General features: G+C 36.9%; 1 protein-coding gene across 1 annotated transcript in view; it reads right to left on the bottom strand.

The window, feature by feature from the left end:
* Positions 1–6,726: 6,726 nt before the first annotated feature.
* Positions 6,727–22,532, bottom strand: part of CUL2 (cullin 2) — a 43,908-nt gene continuing 28,102 nt past the window's right edge. The window contains exons 11-20 of the mRNA XM_009866521.1: positions 20,982–21,041; positions 20,478–20,606; positions 20,296–20,382; positions 19,638–19,790; positions 19,168–19,245; positions 17,201–17,267; positions 14,691–14,893; positions 12,851–12,952; positions 12,006–12,122; positions 6,727–7,309 (exon numbers count right to left, since the gene is read on the bottom strand). Of these exons, the coding sequence (XP_009864823.1) occupies positions 7,178–7,309; positions 12,006–12,122; positions 12,851–12,952; positions 14,691–14,893; positions 17,201–17,267; positions 19,168–19,245; positions 19,638–19,790; positions 20,296–20,382; positions 20,478–20,606; positions 20,982–21,041 (1,128 nt within the window). The 3' untranslated portion in view covers positions 6,727–7,177. The remainder of the gene's footprint in view (positions 7,310–12,005; positions 12,123–12,850; positions 12,953–14,690; positions 14,894–17,200; positions 17,268–19,167; positions 19,246–19,637; positions 19,791–20,295; positions 20,383–20,477; positions 20,607–20,981; positions 21,042–22,532) is intronic.

Raw genomic sequence — 22,532 nt, 5'->3', positions numbered from 1 at the left:
TGACAATAACAAAACTACATTATAAAGAAGGCCAGGCCAAACTGCTTGTTAGAGAAGCAGACACAGGAGTAGCAGCTTCCAACATACCTTCATAAGGACAGATTTTTTTAGAAAAGTTTTAAGGCACTATGTGTGATTTCCATATACAAAACCTATTAACTAGGCAACAAAGGTTAAAAAGACACTGTGAGAAAGAAGAGTTCAATGCAGTGAGAAGGTGTGCATGGTAAGAACAGCCTCTGTAAAGGGACACAACTTTCCTGTGTCTGGAGCTCAGCCAACGACTGCTACAGATGTGGAACCACACAATGGCCTTTTTAGACAGCATAGAAGGAAATTCTGGAAGATGCAAAGCCCAGAGCCTGCATTAGCAGGAAGTATGAATTAAAAACATCCTGCAAAAACCCCTTTAAAATAAACTTCTTGAAGATCTATTTTCCCAAAGTCTGTATTTTATTTTATACAGAAGGACTTAGAAACCAACAAAAAAAACAAAGGGGAAAGACCCGATCTGTGCATAAAGCAGCTCTTTTAGCTGTCGTATTTTCATCTTTGTCACTGCATGTACAGTTTCTTGAGCCACCTCAGCTAATACTCTATTAAGAACCTTATCCCATGCTTCTTAGCATTTTTCATACGTAACTTATGATCTCTGTCCCCAGCTGTGCACCTTCCGCCCATCTTGCTCCCAACACTTCCTTCCCTGCGAGCAGGACCGCGGCGCTGCCTTTCCCTAACAACTCGTTGGCAAAGCGAGGCTTGTCCAGACACGAAGCCCTTACGCTCACAGGAGCTGCATCAGGAAGGGAAGGAGCAGATATTCCAGCTCTGCCTGTCAAGTCTGCATTTCAAAGGCTGTGCCTGGGTGTGGGAAAGAATAAAAAGGGTCTGTCAAGTCCACATGCAAAACCCCATACTCTTTTGCCCCAACTGCTGGGCTGTTGCTCGGGACCAGAATACGTGTCTCCACTTGCCCATTCCCACCAAGTTAATACCAGTCTCACTCAGCGACACAAGCTCCGTTTCTCTCCCACTCTATCTATCAAACTACGTACATGTCTTTTAAAATACACATTTTAAAAAAAATTAAATACGTAGTGCTCTGAAAGAGGGAGGGCATCCAAAACAGGCAAAGCTACTGCCTTGAGGAAAGCAAGCTGAGGAGCAGTTAGTGTAATTTCTTGATTCCTTTATTCGAAAAAGGATGACAGGGATTAAATTGTAAAGTCTTCTCAGTGGATAGAACTTTCTTAAGGCTAGAGTCTACTTCCACACAGATGAAAGGTTTCCTTAGCCCAAAATGAGACTACCGTTGTTCTCAACAGGAATGTTACATCTTCCCAAATCTCTTTCACCAGCTGCAACGGGCACATCTCTGATTCAGTCATGACTCAGATTTTAAGCAGCGCATGCTTTGTGGGTGTACATCTATTCCCTTCAATTTGTGGCTACAGTAACGCTTAGATACACCATTACCAGTACACTAAAACATGTGGCAGCAGAAACCCACTTAGGAGCACGGAGAGAGAGTTTCACCTGGAATCACTGAGATGGGGCTTCAGGTGATTCACGACTCATTTTTATGACTTCAGGTGACTGTTGGGCAGAACACGTGCAAATCCAAAAAGGTCATTCTGAAAGCCTCCACTTCCAAGTCTTTCCAAGTCCACAGATGGTGACGAGGCCCCTAAACTAAACGTTCACATGGTAACTAGATCACTACCTACCACTTGAGTCTAATATGGATATCAACAGGGAGGATGAAGTTCACATACAGGATTCCGACCGCTGCTGCTTTCCTTCTGCACCGAGCAGCAGGTGGCTCATCTTCAGTGTGCCAGCCCACTGATTGGAACCCATGCCCACACCACCTTCACAACTATGTTACAGATCCCTCTTGCCAGTTTCCTCTTGATTAGTTCTCGGTAGCGAGATAACTCCATGTGATCTTACCACTCTGAAGGAGCCAAATGCCAGGAATTGCTTAAAACAAATCCTGTAACACACACTTAACTGGCTTCAAGTGTACAAGCAACTACATAACACCATGAGTTTCAGACATATTTTTTGTTCTCTCAACTCAAGTTTTGATGATCACGAATTCTATTAAGCTGCTGGCTAGAAAGGAAAAAGAAAAATGGACACAACGCATAGAATTTAAGAAAATAGCCCAAGTACACCTCATGAAATTGAACTTAATGTTCAGCAAAGAACTACCCAAAATATGTTAAGACTTTTTATCATATATACCTAGTAAGTTACAGATGACATAACCACCACTCCTCTTTAATAACTGCTGGAAACTACACTGTAACTATTCACAGCTGCTGGAACAAAGTTTCGCACACATCAGAACCACTAGCTTCCACCAAAAATTACAGTTTTCCATTCAATGTTTATGATAAGAACAAGACCTCTTTCAGATGAAAACAGACCTAACAATCTCCTAATGTATCTGTTGTTCCTGTAAACACTAATATAACCAATGTTTTGTTGGATGAGAGTCAAACTGAAATAATCAATGCCTTGGCTATACAGACATTGGGAAGTGTTTCATCCATCCTACTTCAATTTCTGTAGCCCCAAAATACATGACTTTCTGTTCCTGGCATATAACAATACATCAGAGATTAGGTGAGCAATATTTATAGAAACAGCACTGAATTATCTTATTTATGTCAGTGGAAGGGTTGAAAGAAGTACACACAAAGTTAGCATAGCCCTCTCCTCTGTATAAAATATTAGAGGCGATTCCTGGCTAGTCCAGAATTTCTAGAAAGGGTTCATGAACAGCAAGCTCACCAGTGGTTTGGGTATGAAGTTTTTACTTGATAACACAATAGACAAGTGATGCACACACACATTCCTCTCCCTAGCTGAGCTGCAAATGCAAGCTGTTCATTACTCTAGTCAAAGCAACCACATGAGCATTTCAGTTTGGGTTCAACTACCATTGACAGCTTTCAGTCACAAGGGGCCTAACACAGATGCAGAAAAGAACAATGAAAATCATTCCCTGAGCTTGCCTTGTACTATTTCTCAAGGCTTAGAGGACTCCTCTGCTTCTCAGATGCACATGCAGGACTGGACTTACTGGGGATACTAAAGCAGTTTTCAAGTCCTGTGCTGCATGCTCCTGGGGCAGCTGATGAGAGCAGCACCAACACACGGCTAAGTCAAACGCATTCCTTCCGAGTGCTCTAGAACACTTCCTCCTCAAGTGTGGCAAGTAATCATCAATACTAAACTAAACAGCAATCCTGTTAACTAACATGCATGTTTAAAGTATTTAAAAATAAAGAACCCAAATATACAGCCCCAGTACTGCTAAAAGGGAGGCCAACTGGCTGGCCTCCTCATCTATCTCTTTGCTTTTGCTGGCTGTTATTTTGCAATTGTGAATTCTACAGAACAGAGACAAAGAGAAAAGCACATCCAAGCTACATGTGTCTCGTTACTTTACCAGACATAGCCATTCACCCTCCCTCTTTAAGACCACACACACTTACTTGTGTTTAGCAAAGTCTTGCACTGTTTTGTAATTATTATACTCAAACAATGTTTTCATGTTTCCTCTCCTTGCAAAAACTCAGTTTTGTTATCAGCTAGAAAATGCAGTACAACTTACCATAAGGAAGTAAGGATAACTTCAGATTTGTAATGAAGGAAAATACTTTGTGTAAGAACAATTGCTTCTAGAGAATATGTCTTCATAGATTGTAACACTTTATATTAATTAACCCTAGGTATTTACCATATTTGTAATGAACAGGCAGTCCTCACATATTTGCCCTAGGATACAAAGAATTTATTCTGCTCGAGAATCAATGCCATGTTATAAGACTTGCTTTTAAAATTAATTGTTTTAAGGACAGAAATCACCTTCTAAGCACAGCTGAAAAATATCAGCTTATAAAGTGTATTTCTCCTTTGATCAGTTTCTGTACTCTGCTCCTGATCTGGAAAATGATGTACTCATTGAAAGGTTTCTTAAAAAGTAACAATAGTCTCCACTTGGAAAATTGTTTCTTATGCTATGCTGATCAAAGTACCTTTCATAGCTCCAGCATCCCTGTATACATGAACACACCGAAATATAGGCACACATTTTTCTTTCCTAGAATAAGATAATCAATGTGAAGACAAATTAAAATGTCACAGAAATACATGTCTAATATCAAAATGCATTTTACCTCTTAGTAGTGAGTGTTGCTGATAATCTTACGCTAACTAAGAATGTATCAGATGTAGGAAAACATCATGTTTCCAGACTCAGCTGTATGGCTCCCAATACACTAGCAGGTCCTACATGTCAATAGGCTTATAATAAATCAAAAAACAACTGTCCAATTACATTCATTTCTTCTAGTGAAAATTTTTAAATATTTAGCATTTTTGGATGTCTCCTCTTTTTATACTTTGCCCCTCCTGTTAATACCCATTAGCGCTTTCTATTTTGACAGGACACTCGCCAGAAGCATTACTGAGCTGCCAGGTTGCTGCGCCAGGCTATGAGCTGCATCTCCGGGTGCCAGCACTGACCTCAGTGACCTAATCCAACCACAGAGGGCTGAATCTTTGCACTACTTTTTTCCTTAGGGGAAAGGTGTGAATTATAAAGTAGAATTCAAAATGTTTCCCAGCTACAGCTGTATTTCCCAAGAGGCACTGAAAAGATTGAGTTTGTGTGCAATTATGAAAGACATTGTCTGGGGATGCCAACTGCGCTGAAATATGTGAATGTTTTTAACTCACTAAGCATGTCTCAACTCAGCAGCATGCTTATCTAAAAACCAAAATATTACTTTTGATGGTTTAGGTATGCAAAAATTCAGAGATAAGGTAATGCTAAAACCTTACAGGTTTGGGCCAGAGCAGTTAAGCTTTTGTTCTGTCTATGAAGCAATTCAGAAAATAAATTTGTTAAGGCTTTTTCAAAATTAGTTTTAAAATTTTGCTACTGCAATCTATATTCAAATAAAACTTTTATTAACCCTTTTTATAGTGAAACAAACTTAAAATCTGTTGACTCATACACAAGTTACAAGATAAACCACATTTGTTTCCAGAAGCTTTGGTGTCACTGTTACTTTGTTTTCTGGAGAAAGGATCTGATGTTTCAACATCCAGGCACTATTTTTTCTGTTTTTTTTTTCTTTATTATGCCATAGAATATTCCCTCTATTTTTTTGTCATAAGTAGTAATGAATTAATTTTATAAAGCACAGAAATGTTTCACATTAAAATAGATTAAAACTCACTCCAGTCAAAATCTACATGAAGGTGTCTATTGTCGACTACACTTAGTGACATTATGAGCACCTTCGCTGCTCCCAACACGCACATCCAACTCTGAACTATCACTTTAGACAACGACCTACTGCACCACATTATGATTGCTTAAAACCCCCACTTCTTTAAGACATAAATCCATATTAAAAAATCTAGGTCTTAGAGCAGTGGGCTACAATACCATAAATATGGAAGAAATGTTTAGTGCCCTTCATTGTTTATTGCCCTTTACCAATCCTCGGCAAAATCCACATAAGGAAAACTTATTAGTACTTCCTAATGCATTTCCTAGTTAGCTACAGAAAATTTACTATACCCTCCAGATAACATGCGATGCCACTTAAAAAATAAGTGACAGCAGCAATCCCAGAGTTGGAGAGAAACCTTTCATGCAGTGAAGAACCAGAAAAAGAAAAAAAGGAAGGAAAAAGCTCCACCCAAAGGGTTTTCTCCTTTAGAATTGATTCCTCATCTGTGGACTTTTTGTAGGTGATGAAATAAGACATAATCTAAAAAAATACTGCAAATAATATATATCTGTCTCTATATTTTTATATACATGCAAATAAAATTTAGCAAAAATAGAACATTTAAAGTTATGTTAATATTTATCCTGCCAATGATAACTGCAGGTGGAGCTATGAGGAAGCTCTTTTCTGCAGCAGGCATTCAGTGTGTTCACACTCTTAATGCTCTTAAACTCCAGCTACTTTCAGTGGTAGACTTAGCACTTTTTAAAAATATTTTGCTTAGGGAGAGCGAACAGTCACCATGCCACCCCGATGAACAACGCAGGTCATTAAATAGCCCACGGATTTCTTGTACCACTCAAGGAGCTAGAAATCTAATTAGGGCAGAGGAAAACAAAATATAAATACAACCGTATGATCAGTAAGGAAAATAAGAAAAACACAGCATGGGCTTATGTGGAAACAAACGTAGGTACCTATCCAAGTGGTGTTTCTACCCAATGCACTAGTGAAACACTTTTGAACTACCAGTCTGTTACAATCCTTTCCATTAACAGGGTGTTTTCACAAGCCACTGAACGGTATCTTTGATGTTCATGATAATAATTCCTAACTCTGTGAACTACACTACTCAAATCCCCTCAAAACATCTGTTTATTTTCTCTTGTAACATATTGCTACTGTGTGAGATTAATAGACACAGAGTAGGCCTTCAGGCACTAAGAATGTAAATTAGTCTAATCTCAAGAAAACAAGATGTGCACTTAACCATAAATATTTTTTTATAATCACATCAAACATAACATACCTACTATTCAGTTTTGTATAAATTCTTACGTCATATCTACTTCTGAGGTTATCCAAAACCCAAACACATAACATTAATTTTACTCTTCCAAATCTGAATAATATTTACAGACATTAATGCTACATCCATTTCTACAATCATTCCAGACACATTATATAACTTTATTTTTTTTATTTGACAAGCAGCAGTATCATGTTCGTCTTTTTTTTACATTTTAATGTAGATACAATTATTAGGTTATCTGTCATATTACAATATTTAGGGGTGTTTTTTTAACTTTGTCTTAAGATACATTAAAAAACATCAACTGCAAACGTGAAAGGGTGGGGGGGGAAGCATGGTACCCAACCAATTTTCCACATTTCAGCAATACTTCACTCATTCTTTTAGTAAAGTTTTAAGAAATGTCATAATGACATGAGCTTGAAATATCTATAGGCATTTTCATTGACGCTCATGACATGGCACTGGTGATGTTGTAAACAGCAGAAAAACAGGGGCTGCCAAGTGACCAATTATGGAGGCACAGGCCGGCCTCTTCCCACAGGAACACACCAAACAGTGACAGCAATGATCTCCTTACAATCATACCTGCAGGATAGCAACATCATGCTACATAACTGTATTCGTCTGCAGAGGCCTGGCTTCGCTCTATGTACTGTTTGTCTATCAGAACTTCAATACACTTCTTAATCATGCTGATACTTGGGTTAAACCTAGCTCTTGATTGGCTAATTACCTGCAAAAGAAAGACATAGGTTTCGTGTTATTTTTATTTATGGCAGTTACAAATGCTATAGAAATACTCACAGTGGGCTTTAAGGCACATTCAGTATACTGTTCTTGTAAAGATGGGATTAAATAAACTCAGAATAGCTTATTTTTGACAATCAACAAAGCATCTCTACCCATTAGTGATTAGTGTCAGGACACTTAAACCAACTGCTCAGCTCCTCGGACTAGTTTGCCTGCACGTTGGTCAGGTCTTTTCAGTCCTCTTGCTTATTTAATTTGTCACAGTAGAAATGAAGATAAACATGCTGGTTAAAAATTCATCTGGCATTAACACATTTCTTCACTATTATCACAGTTCAAGCAAAATGAAAAATTTGTAAAACCTTACGTGCCCTGTCAATGCTGCCTTTGCTTACTGACTTCTCTTCCCAGACTAGTTCCCTTTCACTTCTATTTATGTACTTTCATTGTTCTGGAACATTTAGTTTATGGACTTGCACATTTTGTTTGAGTCACAGCAGTCTTGGAAATTACATGCCTGAAGAATGTGTTAATCTTAGTTTTCACAGTAGTTTATACTATTCTGACCAGTTAAATTTCACTTGATTGCATTTGTCAAAACTACCTCTAAAGTTGAACACAATTTTCTTCTCATCCACCACCACAAACACAGAGAAGACATTTTCATTCAGTAAAGACTTGTGAAAACTGTTTTCTTTACAGTGTTAAAAAGACATATTTAGAAGACATGTAAAACAGCACATGACCAAAAAATCTGATTATAATGTTGTAATAAGACCTTATTAATTCTTGAATAGTACAGTTTTAATATATTAAAAATGCAACCTATCCTCAGAGATGCTACGGCACTAGACAATCAGATTTGCAAGGAAAACACACTTTTTCAGAAAAGTTGCTGAAAAGCTACAGACGACACTTTTAATCACAAAAGACACGGACCAAGGAGTAATCATTTTGTAAAGTTCCACTACTTCATTGCCGTTGCAGCTGTCAGTATACGAGATGCAAGCTGGATTTGTTGCATTTTGCCTAAGTTCCAGCCCCCGCAGGGCTGTACACCTGGTCCTGGAAAGCACTCGAACTGCTCAGCTGCCTGGAAGGTGTGAATGAAGTCCCCCAACCAGAGATCTCCTTTCCTACACTATTTGAGCAATCAGGATGAATCTCTTTTTTTTCAGTTACTTGAAGATACACCTACAATTTGGCAAGTTCCATCTGGTTGTGCTGGAAACTTTGTAATATATACAGTAAAAACATATTTTTCATAAAAACAAATCTATATATGTATTGTGGAAGAAACTGCCACTGTAGGCAAAACTTTAGACATCTCTTAACAGTTCTCAGTTTTGCCCATTCTCTTGCAGAGCAGAGGAGAAAATGGTGTGCAGTAAACAGAACACACACATCTATAACTTGGGAAAATTTTTAATAAAAGATCTTACTACTTAGGAATCACAATATACTTTGTCTGCAGTTTCTCATTCATTCTGTAAAGAAAGTGCTTTTTATTTCAACTGGATTTCCTGTTTATCTTCACAACTTTTCACAGCTGGCTTTGTCCCAGCTTAAGAGCTTGCTCTGTGCCAAGAGAACTCACCAGGTAGAACTCACCCAGCAAAGCAAACAAAAAGCCCAAAAGAGTGAGTTTCGTTGGGCTGGTGGCCAACGGTCTGGTACGTTCCACAGCAGTACAAGTGAGAAGAAACTTGGTGCTAACAAGCTAATAGATCTGCTCAGATTTCACCTAACCTAAGCCCTACACTCTCAGACTGTCATCATCACACTTCACATATTTGCTTACGACAGAGACAACAAAGGACAGAATTTTTTTATTGGTAAGTCGGTGTTTTTGGTTTTGGTTTATCAATTATAATAAAAATCAGAAGGATAGATAGAAACACCTGATGGTCAGAATAAAAAACTATCTGGGAATGACTGCATTGATCTTTCCTCTCAACTACTCCCATGGACCTTATTCATTTTAAGGCAAAAGCTACCTCGTCCTACAAGCAACTGCAGCACAGAGCTGAAAGCAAAACTATTGGGGAGTATCTAACACAACTGGCAATTCACAGAAAAATTCATCCACTAATTCATACAAAATTCAGCAAAGACCACATGCTGACATAAAACAGGTCTACCAAGGGCCTCAAGTACTTTTTGGACACCTCACCCTAAATGAAATGTGTGCCGCTAGAGTCTTAACGGTTAGAATCGGGGCTAACTCCATTAGGGCTAGGAGTCTTTCAGTCATATCTTTAACAACAGTATAATCCTGCCTTTGTATCTCAGACAAAAATATTAATGAGGTGAGAAAATATTAAACATTAAGAGTAAATAGACTTTTTGAAAAGATTCATTCTTACTCCTCAGGAAGTCAGACTACAAATTTTAAGGAAATACATTATTTATTTATAAGTATATAAACATGATAAAAACAACAGCCACCATAATTAGTAACAATATCACACATGAATGTTTTAAGAAATAAAAAGGCTCCTGACAGTAAATCAAATCTTACTACAATATTAACAAGAAAAATAAAGGAAGCTGGATAGCTAAGAAGTTAATTATGCACACTCCAAAAGTTTAATAGAAGTGATGATCACTCACTTTCTAATAAGAGTCGGTTCAGTGAGAAAGCTGAGCATGCTCAACTCAGAACCACCTGGAAGTTTGGCCTTATTCATACAACAACGAATTACTGAGCTCAATGCAGACATAATTTTCACTTAATATGAGATTTTCATCTTTATGTCTATGCATTAACTACACAAAAACATGTCTCCCCACAATTTGCTCTCAAACCTGGCAGTAATTTCTGAAGTGCCTAAGAATACCTCTGTATCACAGCATGTAGAGAAGATACGTAACTTTGAAAGAATCAGTCTCAGGTTCCAGTTACAGTTTAGCTCAGGCAACACAGAGATTGGCATAAATTAATTCAGAGTGCAAAAAAGAAGAAAAAACTAACCCTAGTGCATTTTTGTACTGCTTCAACTTATTGCTTGATGTTTCACAGTTGCTCATTTAAGCCTTTATCATGTCCCCACACTACAGCGCAGCACAGATATCGGTTATTTAGAAGCCTAGCCTTTGGTTTTAAACACTCTAATCTATCTAGGATACAATTAGTATTCAAAATCGAGAAGTAAACACTAAATCATAAAGGATATGATATTCAGAAGTGTCACAAATGTAGTTAAAAGCTAAGGTAAAAAACCAATACAGGTTTTTTTGGCTGGTGATAGATAAAAGGAGCACCAACTTTACTCTCTAATTTTTAACTGAGGAACAATCAAAACATCCTTCTTGCAAAGCATGAAGCTCTTGATGTTAATAGACCATACTGCTCTGCAAGAGTACTGCAAGAGCAAAATGCGGCAGAGGCATGTCAGGTACTGCCCTCTAAGTGAAATAAAAGGAAGAAGCAACCAGAAGGGATTTTCTGTTTTCAAAACAGAAAAATTTGTCATCTGTTTCACACTTATAAACTGGTCTCAAGGAAAATACACTTCAAAAACTTTTTCTAACAATTTCAGAGTAGGGAGAGAAAAGCACTTTCAGAAATGAAAACAGGGCTTGTCTGCTATTTTCTAGTTTTAACTGTAAGTTCTTACAATTTTTCACCATAATTGCATGGATGATTTAAGTAACAGGAAACCAAATAAAGATTTTGAGAGTAATCAGGACCCATGTTGCCTCATCTTTCAGAAGTTAAAAAATCAGATTTCTTAAAATAAACTTGCTTTCAGAGTATTTATGTACAACCACTATTTCAACACTCAAAACCTTTAAGACATCTCACATGGCAGATTCTGTGCCTACAAGCTCTCTGCAGCTGCTTACATTTTTAGGAAATAAAAATTAAGTGACGAGTTTCCTCCATCACCATAACAAGCATATAGCATACAGAAAGCATATATCAAATCTCAAAATGATGGAATGCCTCTTTGCCTCCATGCTCAAAATGGTCAAATAAAGCAGGAGTCTTTATTTCCTCTCCAGCCAGACTCCTCTGAGTCTATCCAGCAAGGCTCAGGAGACATAATAATGAATTAAACTGAAGAATGAATGTCTTGGAAGATTGAAAAAACTAAAACTGGCAACTGGTTGGTAGGAGCAAAGGTGAGGTTGGAAAAAGAAGTACAATTAGGCAGGCAACTGGCACAGATGGGAAAGGGGGAGAAAAACAGAAGAGAAAGCACTTTTAGAATCTAAAAAATCTAGACAACTGTATTACTCAAGGGAGACTAACAAGTGCATGTCCACATACTCGGACAATTTTTAAAATTCAAGCCACAAATTAGAATAAAATCACAATTAGAGTTCACAATTGGCTAGATATTTCTGTGGAAATTCCATACCTAGAACATCCTTACTCAGGTTTTCGACTAACCTACAGCTCTGGGAAATGACTCTAATAAGCTACAGCATCTGGCAGCACAGAACCAGCCAACAGGAAAGAGCAAGCACAGAGGCACTTAATGCTTTAGTGCTAAGAAACAGTTACAAGATTGAGGTATCACAGCCAGTGCTCCAGTTCCGAGCAGACTCCAATGAAATTCTCACTAATTTCACTAAGGTATTAGTTTTGACATGGGAGAGTTTTGTGGTCAGGTGTTATACCCAAATATCCTGAAAATTTTCATTAAATCACACTTAAGATTTCCTCTTACCTCCTGAATAAGAGCATTATGTCGCAACACTTTACGTGCTTTCATGATACGGACTATAGCAGCTTGAAGATACATTTTTCTGTCTTCATCTACAGCACTTCTGGTCTGCTCCATCTCCTACGATATAGGAAGAACAATAACACTTAAAATATAGTAAGGTCAATCAACACTTCATAAAAGTATCCTGAATTTATACTTTTTGCTTAATTAAAAGTGGTCAATTAAAAAAATCCAGGTGAAATTCAATTCCAGGCAAAATACTTCCAAAAATCAAGAGTACTAGCTTTCACGGAAGTCAGCAGAATGGTAGGCGAGACACATCCAAACCAGTGTGTCTGCTACAGAGAAAGGCAGGCAGAATTTACTATCATGTATTGAGTTTGGCAACGTATACGTTTCTTGTGCAAAATCCTGTGTCTTGAGAGATACAGAGGGAACGTGGATTATCAACACTGGAGTTATTATAATTTTAGTTGCCAAAGGACAGAAAACCACAAGGAAACAGAGTTGATTGGTTCTGCTATTCCTGGAGTAAGCTACTTTTACAAACACCACCGACAAAAAAGTCTCATTAGGTAAGACAAGGTCAATGTCATACCCCTTTGGGACAAGAGGAATAGCTCTTGTTTATCTTTTTCTTCTTATTCTCTATGCCATCTTCTCCTGCCTATATTTTAAATACAAAAACCTTTCAAGTGCTTAAGCTTTAAACAATTTCTTTATGGTGATGTAAGCGTTACACAGGGACTCTTACATCTGCTTACACCAAACCAATACAGTACATTTGATTTTTAAAAAATAAGCTTTGTAAGCTGTTCAAGCTAGAAATACCACAAAACACTTACCTGTGGTGTGTCTTTCTGCATTGATGTAGTAATTTTAAATTTTGTTCGTTTACTGCTGAAGTTCATATTTAATGAAAACGTAGACTCTGCCTCTATATCTTCCTGCAATAAAGAATCTTTTTAAAAACATCAGAAATGGAACCAAAAAATAATAAAGATTTACTTTGAAAAATCAGTTAGGGGTCTGCATACATAAAAACAATTTCAGATTTGTAGCTGTAAATTCTAAACCGCCACTGGTTCAAGGTCAATTTTTTAGTTACAGTTCAGCTAACCAAGAAATCAAGTCTACCTTAGAAAATAGTATAACGAGTTCCGATATACGAATTTTGTTAACAACTCAATACAATTAAAGAAATTTCTGTTTTAAAACTTCGCTTATCTTAGTTGCAAACATTCTCCATTTAAAATCATTTTCTCCTTGCAAAGTAGGATTTGCATTTATTTACGGAAGCACATAAAAAGACAGAGTTGTTGCTCTCACAACTATTACTCATGTTGCTTTCCAGAACTTACAGAAAAAACATCTAAGTAATTTGTTATGTTACAGCAGAACCAGTTGACAAACCGCAATTTCTACAGTTCCACATCCATCGGTATGTTTCTAAGTTCTTCCTGTCAAACCTCAATTCTTTTCTACATGTAAAAGTCCATTTTTTTTCCAGTAAACAGTCACTATTCCCTGAAGTCCCAACACCTTTACATTCAACTAACAGGATGACCTGACAAACCTTTTCAGTTTCCAGGCAACAGTCTTCACAAGTATTACTGACTTCCAGCTGAATAAATTTCTTAGACTACAGAATCTTGCCAAACCATGGTTGCCTCAAGCCCACCTACTTTAGCAAACACAAGATTTTTTTAAGTGTTCTGCAACAAATATTGTCTACTATAATATTTTATAATATGGTGATCTCACTTTCCATATTCCAATATTTTCCTGCTTGAGGGGAAAAAAAAAAGCAACCAGCTATCAGAGTAGCTTTGGATTTCTCACAGGTGAAGTGAACAGCCTATCTCAGTTGCTTCTGCCTGATACTGTGTGAATAATGGGCCTTCTAGGCTGACTGGAAGAACACATGTTAAAGTTTTACGGTACATACAAGCACTTCCGTGGTGTTTCTTACATAACAGACATCTGTGTTCTCTGCTGTACGGGAAAAAGGGTAACTGGTTTCACGAGGGTCACACAGAAGTATGAGGCAGTCAGAAACAGAACCCATGTCAACCACTGCCTTAACCACAAACAAAGCTCAGATATTACTGGAATTCCATGAAACTCATGGAATGATAGAGTTGGGTAAACTGCAGTAAAAGTCCTCTCACTGAAGCTCTCTTTCTTCCTCCTTCCTCCTCTTCTAATCTCCTCCTCCAACCTCAGCTGTTGTTGTAACTTTCAGACTTTTAATCCTGCAAGCAATTTTCTTTAGGACCTCTGTAAGACTCTGGTTTACTACTTCTCAGGATTCAGTACAACTTTCAAAGTGGCGGATTTCATAGAAATGTAAGTTGAAAGGGACTTTAAGAGCATTCCCCTCCAATAGTACTGAGTCCAAAGCCATATAGAGGAAATGCAACAGGAACAATAAACAGTCCCAGCATTATTGCCTTCTCAGCGTACCATGCTGCTATAGGTATAACAAGGAGCCTCTATGACACAGTCTACCTCCTCTTGTCACCTTCCTTACAAATACAATTATAATTGTTCACAAGGGTTAATACTATAGTTTAGGGGGAAAAAAGTAAACAGTGGATTCTTTTATATTAAAACAAACTTTTGACAAATACTAAATTCACAAGACTGAAAACATGAATCTTCTTAATACCCTTAGCTGCATACCTTGTCTGAATCATGGTTGATCATTTTGACATCAAGTAAGGATTTGATGGTTTTTGTCAGTTCCTTCTCATTCATTTGTGTACTATCCTGAAGCTCCTTGTAGGTGACAGTTTCACTGTTGTTGAAGGCAAGCAACACTGCCATTTGGTATGTTGTGACCATGGCTACATAAGGTTTGCACAAATAATTCATTTTTACTTCACCTGTAATGATACAAGTAGTACTTAGAAACTAATGGAAAATGCTTAAAAGTCACAGAATCACAGAATGGCAGGGGTTGGATGAGACCTCTGAAGATAGAATCATAGAATGTGTTGGGCTGGAAAAGGCCTGCAAAGGTCACCTAGTCCAACCCCCCCTGCAGGGAGCAGGGACATCTTTAACTAGATCAGGTTGCTCAGAGGCCCATCAAGCCTCACCTTGAACGTCTCCAGGGATGGAGCCTCCCTGGGCAACCACCTCTCTAGTCCAACCCCTCCCGCCAGAGCAGGATCACCTACAGTAGGTCACACAGGAACATGTCCAAGTGGGTTCTGAAAGTCTCCAGAGACTTCACAACCTCTCTGGGCAGCTTGTTCCAGTGCTCTGCCACCCTCACAGCAAAGAAGTATTTCCTTACATTTAGGTTGAATCTCCTGTTTTCCAGTTTGTGATTATTGCTCCTTGTCATGTCACTGGACACCACTGCGAAGAGTCTGGCCTCATCCTCCTGACACCCACCCTTTAGATATTTATAAGCATTGATGAGATCCCTCCTCAGCCTAAACAGACGCAGCTCTCTCAGCCTTTCCTCATACGGAAGATGCTCTAGCCCCCTGATCATGTTAGTGGCCCTGCGCTGGACTCTCTCCAGTAGTTCCTTGATCTTCTTGAACTGTGGAGCCCAGAACTGGACACAGTACTCCAGATGAGGCCTCACCAGGGCAGAGTAGAAGGGGAGAAGAACTGTCCCTTAAAGCATCCCAGGATGCCACCAGCTTTCTTGGCCACAAAAACATGGCTCACGGCCAGCCTGTTGCCCACCAGCACTCCCAGATTCCTTTCCCCAGAGCTGCTCTCCAACAGGACAGCCACCAACCTGTACTATTACATGGAATTATTCTTCCCCAGAGGCAGTACTTCTGCAATTTCACTAGGCTTCTCCCTGCCCAGCACTCCAGCCTGCCCAGCTCTCGCTGAATGGCAGCACAGCCCTCTGGCGTGCCAGCCACGCTTCCCAGTGTTGTATCCTCAGCAAACTCCGTTCCTTCGTCCAGGTCATTGATGAATACATCGAACAGCTGACCCCTGCAGGACACCACTAGCCACAGGCCTCCAACTAGACTGCCCCACTGACCACAACTCTGAGCACTGGCCTTCAGCCAGTTCCCAATCCACCTCACTGTCCAATCACCCAATCCACAGAAGTCACCTGAAGCCTGGCTACTAGAGTTTCTGGTCCATTTCCAGACTTTCAATTCACACCTCAGTACACATTTTACACTTGCAATGGGAAGATGAAAACCGATGTTGTGAATTTACACATATACAATGAGGTCTGCAACAAAAAAACTGTCTGATTAACTACAAATACTAGAACAACAATGTTTTCAATAAAAAAGGAAATCTATAGTGTTGAATTTGAATAATGTAGTATTATTTACAGCAATAAGAAAAAAGAAAATTCCAAATAGCTTCAATGCACTGCACTGTATAAACTTCAGTTAGTAATAGCTAACACAGAATCACAGAATACTGATTACAGGAAAGTTGTTCCAAGGAAAGATTCAAAAACAAAGAACTTGTCCATTAAAAAAATATGAAAATATTCTTATATCCTTTATTTTCTCCTCAATCTAAAAAATAAAAAAAAGAAATCTGCCTGAAACAGATTTAGATTTTTTGCATGAAGGTGAGTACTAGTTAACAGCAACCTTCTATTACCAGAATTAAATTTTCGTTAAATTATATTGTTCTATGCTAGTTTGGTTTTCTTGTCCATGTAATAGCTTGTGGTGCTCAGTTACTGTAGCCTGATACTGAAAACACAACTGACTGATACTAAAGTATAATTTTATATGTCTCTAAGATTTTTTTAACATATATTTCTATACAGTAAATATAAACATAAATAAATATAAGTGTTTACTTAGATACTTCCATATCTGAGTAAAATAGTATAATATGCACTCTTAAAATTACTTAATATTCAGCTAAGGGATATCTGATACTACCAAAACATTTCCAGGGCAACTGTTATTACCTCAGCAGTTGTGCAGTGCCACTGGGTAGTTAAGAACATACAACTCTAGTTCTACTTCTATATAATAAATCGCAGATAACATGCAATTTTACAAAACAGATTTTTGAAATACTATGCAAGTATTAATTTCTTACACAAAACAAACTGGTTGACTTTACATGCAACATTAACATTCCAACTCCAAAAGCCTGTTGCATTTGAAAAGGACTTCTAACAAACAATTGTCAGTTGTACACAGTGAAAGTTTAGCAAAGGAATTACTTTTTACCTGTACAAAGATAATGTAACCAAGTAAGCTTCCTTCCACTAAAATGCTGACTGTAAAATAATTCAAACTGCAAAGGAAAAAAAATGAACTACAATTAGTCACACATGCAACTACTTAAAATAGCTTCTTTCACCCTACCATCCCAGTGAATACTGGTTTTATGTTCACCATATAGGATGCAAACATGGAAGATCAATTCATGACAGGAGATGGGTGATGACTGAACATCAGTCATTTACTGAAATACTCCAACATATTAACATATGACTTGATGACTACTTCAGAAAGCCTGCTGACACATTCACACTCTCAAAGTATAAAATACTGCAGCAAAACAGTGTTACAAAATACCAACTCTAATGAATTTAAAACCATTTTTAGGAGGTTTTAGCAATTAATCTTGTTAGGTTTTATTACTCTGTTCCATCAAATTCCATATAAAAAACCCCTGTATTTTTATTTTTCACCTTGGTGAAACCATTCTATATTCCATGGCTTTGATATCCTATTTAAAAATCAAGTCAGAAAATCGATTTTACTGATTTTTCTTTTAAAAAAACATCCTTCAAAAACCATACATTTTTAGTTAACAGGTATTTCCCACAGTCAGCTACACACCGATTTTCATGATATATCTCATCTCACATTCCTGAACAATTTTTTAGGAGGAATTCCAAAAGAGGATGCTTGAAAGTGGCCATAGTTTTTGCCACCTTTCAATTTTAATTTAAGGCTAGACACAACTACACAGTTTGCAAGCATCTCAGAGTCAAGAAGTAACTTCAGATCCTTGAATTTCTGTTCAAATCTTCTAAAATCTGTTTTCAGAAAGCATCACACATTTATGATTTAGGAAACATTTCAAAATTGTGCTCATATCCTATGATGTTCTGTCTCCTCAGGGAATTCTGAGTATAATTTAGAACATCAATATTCGCTAGGTGACATATCAATAAATTCGCTCCTTTGAACTGGTAAAACTGAAGTTAGTCAAGCAGCGCAGACTTTGAGTTGCTTCTGGTAACGCAAGTCAGCAACAGTTTCCCAGCTGAGGCCCAGCTGACACTGCTCCCATTTTAAGCTCACAAATAACAGCAAAATGCCATCAACCTTCTTTTTTGTATCCCATACTATGGGTTGGAAGCTATTATATTGCTGAAATCAACTGTCACTTAATACAGCAGAAATAAAAGTAGAATAAATAGTTGTAAGACTTAGCAGTAATACACAAAAAAGCACCTTCACCACAGAAATGGACATTTGCCACTGTAATTTACATCAGAGAACAGTTTAATGTATAAAAACTGCTTAAAAATTGTTATGTCCAATAACATGAAATTGTTATTGCCTAAAATGTACTTCATTATCAATTACACTTTAGTAAAGGTATTTTAAACATAAACATTATATAGGTAACATTTAGAACACAATCGTATAATCAAAAGTAACAAAATATTCCCTCTACAAAGCAGAAATAATCCCACAGCAAAACCTTTACCACTTTGAGAATTCATAAAATTAGCTTTAAAGAAGTTTGCACACAGCTTGATTTTAAATGGCTGCTATGAAATATGGGACAAGAAACCTGTATGTGCACTTTAAATCTGAACATATTTGTTTACAGGTTAATATTAGAAACAAAAATCTTCTTTTACCTAAATTAAAAATTGGGTTTAAAGCTAAGAATCAACCTAGCTCATTCGATTATATTTATTAGTATCTTGCTCACTAATCATGAATTATAGAAGAGAGATATTAAAAATAAAGAAAAGCTATGAAAATACATATATAAATTCACTATTATCATTTGTGTGACCCTTCCAGTTTTCATATGGACTGGAAACAGGAAAGACATCATTTACAAACAAAAAGCAGCAGCTCAGCTTTTTCTCTGTTAAGAGTGACAATGTTTTATTTGGAGTTATTCTACATTTTCTATGTTTACAAGAAGCCTCCTACTAACCTACCATCTGTACACTTTTTTCCAGTTCCTGAGGAATTGCAAATGTAGAAGAAGGAGCCTGAGTTAGAGGCCATGCACCAGCCTAAAGGTATCAGGAAAAATAAAAGCATTAATATTTTCATACAGCACATACATCAAGAAAAAAATAACACTATTAAACAGATCCATAGTGTATATTATGCCATAAGATATTCAATTCACAGCAGAAGCTTTACTGCTAATTTCTTAGTGCTCATTATACATGTCCCACTGTGGTATTAATTCCAGAAAATAACACAAGGCATTTTATATCATTACTGTTTAGTGTGCTAGTGGGTTCATTTTAAAAACAGACACTAAGAAAATAAACTATTCCCCATTGATCACAAAGTGTCAGTTTCCACAGAAGTATTCGCAGTTAGAAAAAATTCTTCGCTTATCAAAACATAAAAATTAAGTACAAATAATTGAATAGTAATAAACATACATTAGTACCTGTAGAACATATATCTGAAAACTAATTCCCAAATCTATAATCGTGTCCTGGTTTTTGATAAAGTTGTTGAATTTATTGTTGAGATCAGCACTAACGCTCATGTCTGTATACATTCGATGGAGCTTGCTGGTAAATTCATAGCCACAGGCTTGCTGTGGGAAGGAACATTGTAACAGGTTTCACAGTGAAAACAGGACTTATCACATAAATTGAGCACATTCATTAGCAAAATACAAAAATCTAGTCAGCAGAAGTGTTTTTAGAATATTTATAGAGAAATATTTACAACAGAAAACAAACATTATAAAAAATTTATCAGATTTATCTTAGTTTCGCTTTCTATACATTGGTTTATATGAACAACATTTTATAAAACAGAAAGACAGATCTAGTTTATCAACATCGTTAGTACTTTTATAATGTAAATTAGCAATCATTTGATCACACTTAATAAAATGACCCAATACCCTATAAAAATCTCAAATGCCTAGATGATACTTGGCCATACCACTTTCACGGACTACCAAGAAGTTAGTTTTTCCTTTCAGTTATTGGAAACAAGATCTCCTGATTGCTAAGTTATCTCTGGCCCCCTCTGCTGCTCCCTGTCAACATTACATACTCGTATGTTTGTTCTGCACGAGAATATTACATTACCTTTAGTTTATTAATCATGGCCTCTTCAGAATCCATAGACATAGACAAACCATGAATTAATCTTTTTGCCAACATTCTGGCATAGAACTGCATAAAAAAAGTCAGATATGAGGATTTTCAAAAGCGTAACCACATTCTTCAAGTATTCTTCAAATGTTTTAACATTTATTATCAGACGTTACCTTTTGAAATACATCTTTGTCATCAATGTATTTGAAAACAGTAATGAAGCTTGTAAGTTTGTCTTCTACTTCATTCTCCGTCATTCCCTTTGCTGATTTCTTCAACAAGTTATCACAGTATTTGGCCAGCTCAAGTTAAAAAAAGAAAAAAACAAACCCAAACCTACTTGTCAAGCTTGAGAATACACGTATGTCACAGTACACTGAATTTCTGCACAAATGTTAAAGCATGAAATACACCACAGTCTACAGTTTCAAATTCTATCACAAGGGCTGTATCCATAGGTGAATGATACATACTACATCCAGAGAAAATACAAATTCTATGTAAAAAATTACAATTTCCTCGATTTTGCATACACACAAAAGGTGTGTGCAGGTTAAGCTATTTATTACTACCGAAATATACACTCGAGGTCAGCTCAGTGCAAGAAATGAATACTCATGTGATGAACCCTATGCTCTAAAAAAGTAGTATTTTCTACAATAACATGTATCACTTACCAACTCAGGTGCTTTGCAGATCGACTTGGGCTCCCTATAGTTAACTACTGATGTCAAAGCCTACATAGGAACATAGAGCAAAGAGGAAAAAATGTAAATGCCTTAAAACTTTTTCTTTTATAAAATCTGAAGAAATCAAAAGGTCTCAGCAGCATCTGAGACCTTATAGAACTGAACCACACAAAAGGGGATCAAAAAAGATACAGTGAATAAAAGGGTTTGAATTACTGCTCTGTGAGAATTTTTGTTGAACATTTTTAAGCCGTGACTTTAGTAAAAGTGGAAAGAGTAGAGGAATAGAAGTTAATAAAGAAAGTAGGAGAACAAATTAAGTTCTGATTAGAAATTGAAATGTAGAATTTCGAAGACTCTGGTATACAACAATACGTATAATCCAAAAGTACGTATTGAAAGAAACTGAGGAGTAATTGCAGATTAAGTAGATTTGAGTAGAAACATATCAAGAGCATCTTACATCAACAGCATGTATCTTGACCTGAAAAACATACATGGTGTGCTCAGAACAGTAAGAAAGGAAAGATCTTTCAGTTGGTAGATTTTTAAGGAGAAGAAAAAATACTGTGGGAAGTGGAAATTCCAAGTGCAATCCCAAAAATATCGTAGCTGAAGAAAACCTGAATATGATGAAAAAGAAATGGAGGGAGATAATGGAAGTTTAGGACTGGAAATTGTAAACAAAGACATCAGAATCATCAAGATTAGTTTCTAAACATATCACATTCATATTAATGTTTTAAACTATTAGTTTAAAACATTATTAGTTTGAACCAAAAATATTCCACAACCATAGTTCCCAGGAATTACAGTTCCTTCTATGGAAGAAAATTTTTTATTATTATTATTATTATTATTATCATCATCAACAACAAAGAAGCACTGACAAGCAACTCTTTTGTGCAATGCCTTGAATTTCCAATATTTGATAACTGGTCCCTAGAATCCCTATGTGAAAGGAGGGCAGAATGTGACAAGAACTATGAAAACCTTTGAAGCTCAGAAAACTCTTTTGCAAGACTAGTGCAGGCAAAAATAGTAGTTTTGATATCCCTCATGAAGAACTGACAGCAGATTAAGATTTTTAGTATTTATTGTAATAAAGATCCCTGAAGTGCAGAATTGTTTTATATAAGGAAAAAGCACATTGCCCAGGTGCCAGCAAACGGAGTTGTCAATCTCGTATTACTCCACCTTCTGGTACATGACACTAATTGCAATTGAGACAGAAATGTATTAGGGTACTGAAATACGTATTTGTTTTAAACTGCTAAATAATTATTTTCTTGGCATCACAAATACACATCAGTAGCTATTATTGGTATTATTACTGGTATTTTCATCACTGTCTTTCTAGATTAACCTTGGCTGAAAGATACCAGCACTTAGACTATGACACTTAACTACAGGCTGCAATTACTGTAAACACCACAAAACAGCAATGAAATGTGTACATGCATCCTATGATAGGAAATTATACATAGGAAAGTGGCAAGAGCATTCTCTGGGAAAGACAAAAGGATACATGGGAAAGAG

Source organism: Apaloderma vittatum, unplaced genomic scaffold (genome assembly GCF_000703405.1).
Source record: "Apaloderma vittatum isolate BGI_N311 unplaced genomic scaffold, ASM70340v1 scaffold1993, whole genome shotgun sequence".
Lineage (NCBI taxonomy): Eukaryota > Metazoa > Chordata > Aves > Trogoniformes > Trogonidae > Apaloderma > Apaloderma vittatum.
Note: the sequence above shows the minus strand (reverse complement) of the source record. Positions and strands in the feature narration are given on the sequence as shown.